This window comes from Zosterops lateralis, assembly GCF_965231275.1.
Source record: "Zosterops lateralis genome assembly, chromosome: 7".
Taxonomy (NCBI): domain Eukaryota; kingdom Metazoa; phylum Chordata; class Aves; order Passeriformes; family Zosteropidae; genus Zosterops; species Zosterops lateralis.
The window spans coordinates 15,234,562-15,247,320 of record NC_139767.1 but is presented as its reverse complement, the minus strand read 5'-3'; the positions used below and the strand labels follow the sequence as shown (position 1 = coordinate 15,247,320).

At 37.0% G+C, this 12,759-nt stretch overlaps 1 protein-coding gene across 3 annotated transcripts in view; it reads right to left on the bottom strand.

The window, feature by feature from the left end:
• The window catches only part of ZNF385B (zinc finger protein 385B), a 156,710-nt gene that overhangs the window by 109,300 nt on the left and 34,651 nt on the right, over window positions 1–12,759 (bottom strand). For 2 of the 3 annotated variants that reach the window (XM_083864698.1, XM_083864700.1), the window contains exon 1: window positions 9,259–9,476. The exons of the other annotated variant lie outside the window; for it this stretch is intronic. In XM_083864698.1, coding sequence (XP_083720824.1) covers window positions 9,259–9,283 — 25 coding nt within the window. In that variant the 5' untranslated portion in view covers window positions 9,284–9,476. Of the gene's footprint in view, window positions 1–9,258; window positions 9,477–12,759 lie in introns of those variants that run through there. 3 annotated transcript variants of the gene reach the window in all.

Below are 12,759 nucleotides of genomic sequence, written 5' to 3'. Positions count from 1 at the left end.
GATAATAAATATTTGCTGATGGGACTTTTGCTCTAGTAGGTGGCACATTTATAATGAAAACTTAACAGTAGTTTAAGCCAAAGATCAGAAGCCTCAGATGTACAGGCCACTGAGAAATGATGAAAGAGGAAAAACACTTCCTCTTGTTGTCATTTCAGAGGAACCAATCCAAATTCACCAAGTTTGTGAAAAGCTGGGAGGAAAATATTTTCATTTTTATATAAATACTTCATTTACAAAAAAAAAAAAAAATTCTCAGCAGTTACTAGCAACCTCAATTAAAAAGGTCCATTAAAAAGAGTTGTTTGCTAAAGGAAAAAAAATCAAACCTTCAAAGTTAGACTTTAGTTAATTTTGCAGCTAAAGGAATATAAGCCACTGGAAAGCACACCACATTTTTACTTCACTGTAGAGAAAAATCAATTACAAACCCTGATACTAAAAGAAAAATCTAAGATAAGAGGAGAAAATACTATTATGTGATTACATAAAACTAAAAGAGTGAACTAAAAAAAATACGTTACTAACCTGATGTAACTGGATTTCAGAAGGGGAAAGTAGAGGGAAGGCTTACACAGCAGGAGAAAAAGCAGGCAGTTCAGGAGAGACCAACTTTCCCAGACATTCAGTGATGTGCAAAAGGGAGTTTTAGTTTGAGCCTTTTCACTTTAGATAGTGCTACAAAATAATGTTCTTCTTTAATTCAAGCCATGTTATTTTTGGATTGATTCATGGACAGCACTCTCAAAATCCTGAATATAGGTATACATACCCTGACCCAGCAGTGAGAAGAGCTTAGATAAAGGTCAAGTTTCAAACAAACTGCAAAAATAAATTCCAAGCAATACTTAAATTCATAGAGCCTTTTCATTCCCACTTCTGTAGGAGAAAGTTTAGAATCAAGAAAAAAAAAAGCCATATTATGGCAGCACACTCTGGAATCAGAAATACTGAACATCAGCTTGCAAAGTATTAGAAAGATTATTATATTAGTATTATAGTCACAGGCTTAGGAGAAAGCCTGTTAACAGTACATCTTGTCAATACAGTTCTGTGCAACCCAACTGTAGGCATTTAACCTTAAGTAAAAGGGTAAAAGAGGAAGGAATTGCTTGTCCAAATAAATTAGTATGCTTATGCTGTGCTTCCCACTCTTCCCGCAAAGTACAGAAAGAAGTCTTTGTGGATAGATGGATGTAGCTGCTGGGGACATGCTCCAAAGGATGTAAAGACATTCCAAAGATAACAGTCTGAATATAACTCTGGATGGTATTGTCTCTAAACAATAAAATGAAGTGAGAAAAAGACAACACCTAATGAGCATGACTGTCAGTACTAATGTATGAAAAAAAAGACAAAAACTCAACAAAATTATTTACATGAACAGATTACAGATATTCTTGTCCCAAAACCCAAAAGGTAAAACTGTAAGGAAACATCTGTCAGGTAAATCATATACATAGAGTCTTTACAAGCTGATTAGATTCTCTATTCTCCACTTTCTGTCTTCACTAAAAGGTATGCTTTAGACCAATGAAAGCTTTTGAAACTACTACCAAGAAAATTAGGCAACATGATAAGCACACATTATGTAATCAGATAAAGCTATGCCAAAACAAACCCTACACTGATATTAAGCTAAAATATTATGAATTTTTTCTTTTTAAATTGGTAAAATAACTTTAAGTGACAAAGTTCACCGCACATCCCAGATGTGGACACACAGCTGCTACACAGCTGCCTTTCAGTATTTAAAATACAATATTAGAAATGGAGTCCATAGAAACAAAGGAGCGAAACAAGCAGTCCACACCATAAGCAAGGAATTTGACCTGGAAAATTACTCTCCTTTCACAGAGAAAAGCTTGATTCTGCCAGCTGAAAATAACTAGAGAAGAGGAAAAGACAGCAGAAGTCCAGAAAATCTTGAGAAGTATCAGTATCATGCTTTTAACTTGATGCAAAGAAAGGAAGCTTTATGAACTCACTCCTGGTTGAAAGAGTATTTGTTCCAGTTAAAAGTATGTCATGCAGACTTTAAACACCAGGACCCAACAGTCCACAACTGTGGAGGCAAAGCTGTCATTCTGATTCATCGGCAAGTCGGAGTCCACTGATGCAAAATCATGTTATTTAAAAAGTAATACATAACCTTTTCAAATGTTACACAATCCCTGCTTGTAATTGCATCCTTAATACAAACAGTGTCAGGCTTGAAACCAAGATTCCTTGCCATCTTATAAGGAGAATGTATCTAATCATGGAGGTTCTTTAATAGCAGAGAGGAAAAGGGACCTCCTAACCACATAATTAGAAAATTCAAATTGGCAGCAAGATACAGTTCTTAACTGCAAAGGTAAAGGTTTATTTATTTAAACAGTTCAACAACATAACAAGTAAATTCATCACATCCTGAGTCCTTAAATTGAACTTGAATGTGTCTCTAAATAATGTGTTCTAGTTCAATTGCAGATTTATTGGTCTTAACAGCAAACACTGGCATATTTGGGAAAGCAATTTCTTCTTCTAAAGGAATCAATGCTAGAGATTATTTTGTCCAGTACTGTAGAATAGATAAGGCTTGGTGATTCCTTCGGTCCTCAGAGTCTATGAGCCCCAGTGGATGCAGTGATTCTGACTTTGTTTTATACCAGAACTGTCATTCTAGACCATACATGGCTTACAGATGTGTTGACTTCCAAATTTCTCGGTAACAAGTTAACTTTGATTAGTGTAACAATAATAATTTTCTCATTATTTTCAGTTAATTGGTTGATGTCCCTTCAGACTTCGCTTTGAGCTGGCAGCTGATTGCTCCACACCACAGCAGTACCATCACGTTCCACTAGCATTCAGCAACATCAAAGGGAAGAGAAGAAAGGAGAAAAAAAATTTCTAAGTGATTATGGTTCCTCAAAGGCTCCCCCTCTGTGTGTCTGCACTATTACTGCCTGTTGTTCTACCAACTGTGCAACTCCTGAAACTCTGACTTTGCATAACAATCTCTCCTGGCCCAAGAACTCTATTAAAAGTAGGCAGTAAACAACATGTTCATGCAATAGATAGGCTAGAAAATAATACACTGAGTAAATGGATTTCAGTTTCAGGCCAGGTAGCACAATAGCACAGCAGTTTCTTGCCATTTATCTCCACTCAGCTGCCTACTAAAAGCTGCTAATTTGACATATTTTAGGATATGTAATTTCTAACTGCATATATTTGACCACTCAAGACAGAATAAAAATTGCCATTTTTCATCCAGACTCCATGCACGTTCCCTGTCTGAGACTGGATGAGGTACCCATGAATTTCTCAGCTCCAAGTGCTCTCCCAGCAGTTTGCTTTTGCCATAGAGGGGTCAGTGCTGCCTGGGCAGGGCAGATGCTCTGGGAGAGGGGCCCGAGCAGCTCCCTGTGCTCAGCTGTGGGTTCTGAGAAGGATCACCCCGGGCACGGGATGGATGAGACTGCAAGCAGCAGAACAGACTGCTAATCTGCAACCAGCAGAAACAACACAGCCCTGCTCTCCACTCTGCAGATATTCAATTAATGAATGACAATTCCTGAGATTAGGAGTCTTATCTTAGTTATTTAAAGCAGTTAAAACAGCTTTGATGCATTGCATCAACCTTGCAAAGGGATGACTTGAAGCAGTCAGGGTAGTGTGCTATCTATCAAAGAAACACCAAGCTTCCAAATGAGGAAAGCAGTATAAAGTAGAAATGTTTTTTAAATACAGATAGCTTAATCTGCCCAAATCAACCACTGATTTCAAGTCTGGATAATAATAACAAGTATTTTTGATGCAAAACTGTAAAAATACATAAAACAACTGAATTTTGTCTAAGGCAAAGTATGTGCCTGGCATTCCATCACCTACCAAAAATTTAAGCAAAAAGTAAGCACATTAAGCACAGATACAATGCAAAAACTAATAACCAGAGCAGAAGTCTAATATACAGTTAACAGACCACTATCAACTCAAATATTTCTTCTGCAAAGGTAATCTGAAAATCTCTGAAACAAAGCTGACTTGTTTTGAGGAAGATTGAAAGAAAAAAAGACAATATTCCCTTGAAGGAGAAATACTCCTTAGATAGAACAAATTATTAAAAAGAGTAAGTGTTTGCAATTGATAAAATAAAAGGACAACAATATTTGTACTTATTGACATGTTTAAAATACCCAAAACCTGGGAATGTTTTCATAAATATTACTCCCCAGTCAATACAGTCCTGGTGTTCCAAATTTGGCTTTTCTCAAAGTCTCAGCAGCCAAAGTGATTGAAAAGCTTAAATCTTATTTTCAGAAGTAACCTGGTTACACAGGAGCTAAGTGCTGTTTATGCTTCCTCAAAAAGAGCTTACTACAATGATTACTTAATAGATTGATTTTTACAATTCAGAACCTTACTAGAGATGTGTCAGGCTCAAATGGTACCAACTAACAAACCTGGCCACAAAACATGAACTGCAATTCCTAAAAATAATCTTCAGTCCTTTCCAACTAGTCTGTTTTTTCTTGATGAAGTGATTTCTGTGTCTCTTTATCCAGATGTGCCACTCTAAAGCCTATGAATCTTCCTCACCTCTTTATTTTCTCCATGTTCCACTTAAGTCTGACCGCCTGATAAAAAAAGCGCCTCAATTTCTGCTCATATTTAAATGCTCAGTCACAAAACGCTTCAGGGTGTCATTACTGCAAACACTCAAGGCTGAGCCAGAGGAGATGCACATGTGTGAAAATTTTGAATCCAGCTTGAGCAGAAAAACAGACAATTTTAAGAACTTCCTACATGGATTTCTTACCTCTCCTTCATCTCTCCACCCCTACTATGAAATATCCTGAAGAAAATGGAGACAAATGGAGACCCCTAGGTGGAAGCTCCAAACTCAGGCACTGTGTTTCAACTTCTGCCATCCACAGAATGCTTGAAGCAAGCAAAAGGGAAACTCACACACCAGAGACCTGCTGTTTTTTCTAGCTCAATAAAAATATAAACAGTACCAATGTGAACAGCTAGCAAAACCAAACAAAAAAATCCAAAACTGAACACACCACAGTAACTTCAGACGTCCCTTGACATGGAAACATTCTTTCATCACCTGAACACAGATGATCTGAACACAGATCTCCTACACCCTCCAGGGCAACCCATACTCTCACAAGTGGTATTACCAAATGCATCATATCACAAATTCTTCCCCAGAATCTCACAGTTTCACAAGCTGCTTAAAGGGAAAACTTTGTCCACTGAGCTTTCAAAAACCTATCCTTTCCTTCAAGTAGCTCTTGTAACACACTATATGAATTTCAAGGCCTGAATCCTTAAGGAAGCTGTATTTCTCTATTTGCAGAGTACTAAAAAAGACTTCCTCACCTCATCTCAAGATCTGCACTGCTCAGTCAGAGACACAAACACTTCAGTGTAGGTCTTGAACCTACCCAAGGCTAAGGAATGTAGCCTTTCATCTGCCCTGACTGCTGGTATCAATACAAAAGAACTCTCCTTACACCTCTGGAGATCAAAACATACTCAGCTTTCCTCACTTTCAGCTAAAAAAAAATAATTTAAAAAAATATCCTTACAGGAACAAAAAAACATATGTGAAAGACGGAAGTAAGTTAGTTCATTTTCCCTTCAGAGTCATGTTATGAGCACTGCTCAAAATCCAACAGAACAGAAAACATATTAAAAAAAAAAAGACAATTTCTTGGCTGAACATTCTGGGTGAGACCTCCAGAACATCTCTGGCTCTTTAACCTCCAGAGAGGAAAAAACACAAACTTGAGCTTCAGTAGTAAAGCTTCAACAGGGCTACTACAGTGAGCTACAGTTCTCATTGCACTCAGCTCCTCTGGCAGGATTCATCAGGGACCTTCACCAAAAAAAAAAAATCAAATTTCAAAATTTCCACCCAGAGCTTAGCTAGACTTGGATCCCAGAGCCAAGTGACTAACATGGAATTGCTCACAACATACCACTTCCCCTTTCTTTTCCTTTCAGCTTAGTGTCCTCTTCTTCAGAATCTCCTTGTAAAGTCATCTTGGCAGTAGAGAAACTGCTGCCCCCTGAACACTCTCAAAGTGCAAAAGATCACCATACTTTAATACTGATGCCTTCCAAAGGAGGAGAAATTAAAATTACAGTGACATGTTATAACTGAGAATCTGATACAGAAATGGCTAGAGAACAGACAGAGAAGCAATAGAGCTCCACACCAGGATTGAAGTAGTTTTGCCCAGTACAATGAACACACCAAATCTTACCTCTCTCTTAGACTACCAATGTGAAATGGCAGGAAGGGAAACATGCAGCCATAAAGGCACTTGGAAGAAGATGCAAGATCTTTAAGGTAAAAGAACCTTGCAAAAACCATCTTGAAACAAAGAACCAACCAGGCTGAAATTTGGCAAGCTTATAGTCACAATGACACAAAGAATTACCAAAAAAATAAAAGGACAAAAAAAGGCACTCTATCTAGCTCAAGCACTTAGAGAAATAAAACAAATTTTATATGCCATGGTAGCAACGTGTCACACATTGTTTTCCAAAAGTCCATAATATTTTCTGCCTGGTAGCCTTTAAATACACTGAAGAATAGCAAGCAAACTTATTCAAAGGTCCTAAAATGATAAAAATATATAGTTAAGCTGCCAGTATGCATCTCTTGCATGACTACAGAAGCATCCAAACTTGGTTTTGGAAAGGGAGCCTTGTTGAAGTGGAACTGCTCTGCTTTCCAAGTGCCTGTGACAAAGGGCAGTTTTCTCCATAGCTTCTACTTCTTCTCCTCCATGAGGATAGAAAAATAAAAATGGGTGCACCAGCTTACATTTAATTCTTCACTAAACTTCTGGGAACTATGACCTCCAGCTTTGTCTTATCCCAGGAAGGCATAACAGTAGGTGGAACAGGATCTCTCCTCAGCCCTTAGCAAAAGAAACATGACCAGCTCTAGATCCAACCACATCTTGCACACAAAAGAAAAAAGCAACGTCAAATTTTGCTCTTTGCAGATAGAACAGACCAGAAAAGCAAATATTGTATCATTTAAAAAAAATGCTTATTTCGGGATCAAGTCAGAATTGTGAAACAGATTAAAAGCAATGCAATTTTAAATTGCCTATGTACATGACAGAACAATGTAGGCTAGGCAGAGTAACCCAAGTGAAGCACACAATTTTAACCACACTAACCTTTCATCAAGCATAGCTCCTAGTGAGGGAAGAGTAACAAATCTAGCATAGTTAGAAAAACAACAAAAATCTGCCAAGAACAAGACACAAGTTAAAACTAAGTTGGTTCATCAATTTATGAATTACATGTATTAAAAAAGGTTTTAGAAAGGTCTTAATAACAACTTATTTTGACTTCTACAGATTTTTGAAGAAAGGGAAAAGCTTGTAATGTATTCTAAAGCTGCTATCTAAAAATCATCCTGAATGTTTAGGGTGCTTCATATACATTCTTCAAGTGCATTTGGACCTTAATTCATTAAATAAGCACATGGAGAAAATTAGCATCGAGAGACAGAAATTTTATATGTCATGGGGAAAAAGAAAGCAAACAAAAACACCCTTATGAAGTATAAAAAGGTGACAATTAATTTAATAATTTTCTGTCATGAATGACAAATGTTTTCTGAAATACTACAACAAAATAATTCCAAAATGCTATCAGCAATGTCAGGAGTTAGCTAATTCAGGAGAACTTTCTTTTATTTGCATCTCCCTAGGATCCCCACCACAAACTGCATTTTTGTTAGGGGGGGGGTGGGGGAGGGGAGGGGCTGTTGTTTTGGATTTTGTTTGTCTTTATCTCCAAAGAACACCTTAGCAGAAGCTATCAGCTTTGACAGAAAACCAAAATTCTGGCACTGAACCATAAATTGACCATTACCATAAAAAGAACTGCTAAATGAGAAACTATGTGCTCAGTATAAAACTAATTTCATGCTTTCAAAAGCACACAGTGGCTTCTAGCAAGATAGTGGCCCTGGGACTTGCAAAGACAGATTGGCTAATACAAATGGTGTGTGCTCCTGATGCAGTCTGCTTAGCCAAGCTTTACATGTACTGGCAGTAAATGGAAATTCTCGAATCTTCTGTCAAACAAATACACACTTATCTATAACTTTGGAGCTGAAAGCTATAAAACAGCTGCCTCATAAATATATTTAGCAGGAAAAAGCATGAGCTGTCCTAGTTCCTCAGAAGAAAAAAAAAACAACCAAAAAACAGAAAACCCACAGCAGTCTTTACATAGTAAGCAGAGACATTTCTATAACAAGCAAGAAAAAAGATTTAGTAAGTATTTTTCAACGTATTTCCTTATTTTATTAAAAAAAATTACTATCAGCATATACACAAATATAATCATAGGAGGTCTTACCTCACCAATTCAGTATTTGCATAACAGCAGTGCTTAATAAATAACTCAGGTGAACTATTTTCTTTTGTTCTGCTATAGGTGAAATTCTCAATAAACCCCCCTTTTTTAAAACACACAAGTCCAAACTCTGTTTAGTTTACGATAATACTTTCAAGCTTAAAAATGTGCTACTAGAACTTCACAGGCTACCTTCAGCACACTATCTGTTCCTTAAATAAAACTTGGTGCACTAAATCTCAAATTTAACTGGTTAGGGAGAAGCGACAGTAATTTTATACCCTTCTCAAAGAAAGCTGTCAGTGCAAATGAATTACTGGAAGCTGTCCTGGGCATGATAGACCATAACTTTTAATGTTAACAATGTCAGACATATGTAATATGTCAAATCCAGTATACAATTTATTTCATTCTTTACTTTTTTTAGTCTATCTGGAGAATCCGACAGCTCTTGTGTTTCACACATCATTGTAACTATACTTTGAGATTTAACAATCCAGAAAGCAAGCTCTGGTAAGAGGTATTTGTTCACACTGTAATAAGCTTCTTTCTACAACAATAACACAGCATCACTGACATTCAAAAAACATTTAAAATGCATAGGAAGTCACCTACTGGAAAGATGCCCTCTGCAAACAGCAAGCAAGGAAAGGGAGCTTGCCACATATTTAGTTACTTTTAATACTGAAATAAGAAGAGAAGAAAAAGATGCATTATATGCCTTGCCATTTTTATTATCCTTTCCACTGGAATAACTAAAACAGAAATGCACTGCATATAGAAATAATGCCAAACATGTAAGCATCCACTCTTAATGTCGTAGCACAAAGCAATTCAGTGAAGTTTAATAATAAAAAACAGACTCACCTCTACTGGGAAGCCCACTCCACATTATGGCAATACTATTTAGGCAGGTTAAACAGCAACCAAGTTACATAAACAAAACTTCCAGTATGTGACCAATATGATCTACGGTGCTACAGAGTGTTGGCTCCAGCCCCAGTCATCTGTGTGACAGTTCACTGCTACACCAGAGCAGCCTCAAACCTTCCCAGATGCCGGCTTATTGCACTGCTCATTGAAAATCCTTCACACGCTGGCAACATTTTAGGGAAGGACAAGCACACTCTGAGTCATTTGTAAAGAAAGCAAAGCAATTTCAGTTCTGTATCTCCATGTCTGTACCGAAACACAGAGCTCTGTCAGAGCAGAAGTCTGCCTGAATTTATGCTGAGAATCAGGCAACCCAAGCCTTCATTATCAATGCACGGAATCAGCTACAGAGATCAAATTCAAACAAACCATGAAAAAATAAAAGGATATGATTATGAAAGGCTCTACAGCTTCAGCTCCAAACCACACAGAACGAGGAATCATCTATCTAGACTGTGTAAATGTTAAAAATAGCTCTGTCTTTTCTACAATGAACACGAGACAGAGGAGAATCAGCAGTGTGTACTGTGATGAGGTTCATTATTGGGGGGAAAAAAAATCCAGCAATAAAAATTAATGATTCCTTACAGCATTTCTAAATAAGGTTAATTCAAAATTATGCAAATGAAATACGTATTTTTTTAACCATGTAACAGACAAAGTCTATTACCTATTAAAACCCAGGATATCTATTAAAAAGAATAATAAATATTTGAGTGAAAACATTTAGAATACTGACCCAACAAAGACCTGTACAGTCTAGAAGATTAAATACTTGTATTAAAAAAAAAATCACTAAAAGCATGACATTACATGACCAATGCCTTCATCCTTCTAAAACAACAGTAATTTTAAATTACTTACTATGAAAAATCTCCATGACTTATTAAATTCATGCTATTCCTACTCCCACATGGACTTCTCGCAATGTACATATTTTTGTCTTTTCAGGTACTTCACAGGTTTTTTTCTTCCCCAGAAAGGTAACAGAGCATGTACTGCTGTGCATACTCACTCAGAGATACACAGCATAAGAGAGATGTAATCAGAACTAGACTTTCAAGAAATGGAAAGACATGGGAGTTTTTTATTATATTACCTGTACAGTTATCTGAATATGCTGCTGGGTCACAAGATAATTATGAGAGAAATTTTGACATGAGCTGATCCCAGGTGAGAAAAATTGCTATGCAGAGAAGATACCAGTTTTCCTTTACAAGGTAAAAATGATAAACAAACCTGACTTCATTATTTTTTTTCCAGTAGTTTTAATACAGAAATCATGGTTAGAAATGCACATGAATAAAAATGTCTGAATTTATACATTCCTTTTCATCTCAGCTGTCTACACCTCTAAACTGTGGACCACATCCTTCAGTGAGACAGCAAAAAAATTCTTGCAGAAACATCAATTCAACTGATTAGAGAAGCTCTCCAGGCCATGCCCAAAGTGATTAAATGACTGGGGATATGCTCCCAACCGAAGCAGAAGTTGTGTCACCACCACTCTGCAGCCATTCTCAGCTTGAAACCACAGCTGCTGAGTGCATTTTTGGTCCTAGACTCCAGAACATCTAATTTTCTGATATCTTAAATGCTAATTTTTTACCACAGCATAACTGTCCTTGAAGAGAGGTTAAACTGTCCAGGAAGGCATTTTGCTACAAGAATATATCTATGCAAAGTAGTGGCAAAGGGTGCCCAATGCACCATCCAATTTTGTTTTGAAATCCTTCCACATTCCACCCAAAGGACCACTCTCCTATAAACCACTTTTTCCATAGTAGTTACATACTCTGTTTGTTTGCCTAATGTCATTCATGTGTTCCCCACCTCAAGGAGAATGAAGTGGAGCTTAGAGATGAATAATTGGTCTGATAACCTTTACCAACTTCAAGAGCTGTGATTTCAATTTACCATTAGGAAAATTCTAAGTGTTTTGCTCTGATGCAACTTATCAATTATTTCAAAACAACTGACCCCAATGAAATAACTCACCCTTTTTTCCCTGAAGACTACCAATGAGGGCACATATCATTTGCGTAATATTTTTATTAGTTTTACCCGTACTTTCCCAGTGCAGTTACTCAAAGAACAGAATATTATAGATACAGTGTGTAGCCATTGGCAAATAAGAAACCAACTTTAATGTCAGTTCTGGGCCTTATATAAACTCTCATCATCAACATTTTTTGAGGAGTACCAAGTGTCCAAAATTAATACAATAAATCTGCTTAATTTCAGAGCAGCTAATTATAATCCTGATGAGTCCTTTCCAGTTCAGCATACTCTATGCTTCTATGATGACTTCTGTGAAGGAAAATTAGCAATTTTCTTATCATAAATACATTTCATATTATAAGAAAATGTTTCACATCATTACCTGTCTCTAAAGTAAATGGTGGAAGAGACTCAAGTAATGCAAAGAATGTGGTACCATCTACCAAATGCAATCTTGTTCAAGAGACAACTGAATAAGAAAACAATCAATGTACCCTGTAGCAAGAAGTGAAATACTAAGAGTTTCTCGAGAGCTCAGTAAGCTAAGTCTATTCGTGGGCATGTAACTATTTTTGTTATTATTTCTATTATATTGAACACAGTTTTGCTTTTTAGCAGGAGTCCAATTTTTTACAAACAGAAAAATGGACTCTACCTAGAGTAGGACAGCAAAGCATGGAGCAAACTCTTTCTCATGGGGGGACAGAGAGGGGAAGCCCTGAGGAGTTGCTCTGCTTTGTGCCTCCAGAGAAGCAGCTTCCTTGAAACTGCTTTCTAAAAGATCAGGCTGTAGGCAGCAGACACGGAAGTAGAACAAGTGCTGACCTTATACTAGTCTAAAAAAGGTTTTGACCCAACACAGAAAAAGAGTAAGCTCACAGTGCTCTCTACAGACTTATGCACTAATTCTATAGCTATGCATGCACACATTTAAGAGGACTCAGGTCACAAACTTTTTCAAGATACTTTTGGTTGCTGCTTTGCATTCCTCTGAGTACTTGCTAGAATAATTCATAAAGATCTTCTTCAATAAAAATTGGATTATCCTTGTCTTTTTTTAGATTAATGAAAGACAAACACTGAGAAGCAAATGAGGACCTAGATCAAGAGGCTTAAAGTAAGCAAAAGTTCTGTTCCATTACATTGGCACAAAGCAGTCTTAGACGGCAACTAAGGTACCTGTCAGAAAGCCAGTCTTGGCCCATGTAAAGATTAAAACCTACATAAAAAGACCTTCCTTCAGGATTAGATTCTTCTAAAAAACAAGGAAAAACTCCAGTGAAATGAGAGCAGTGCACTGCAGATTCATTCTGTTGTATCCAACCATCATTTAATCCTGCACTGATCTGGGGTCATCTGGCAAGCTAATTTTGTTCACAGTTTCATTCAAAAAAAACCAAGCCTTGCTCTCATGCATGAGGGCAAAATTTGGAA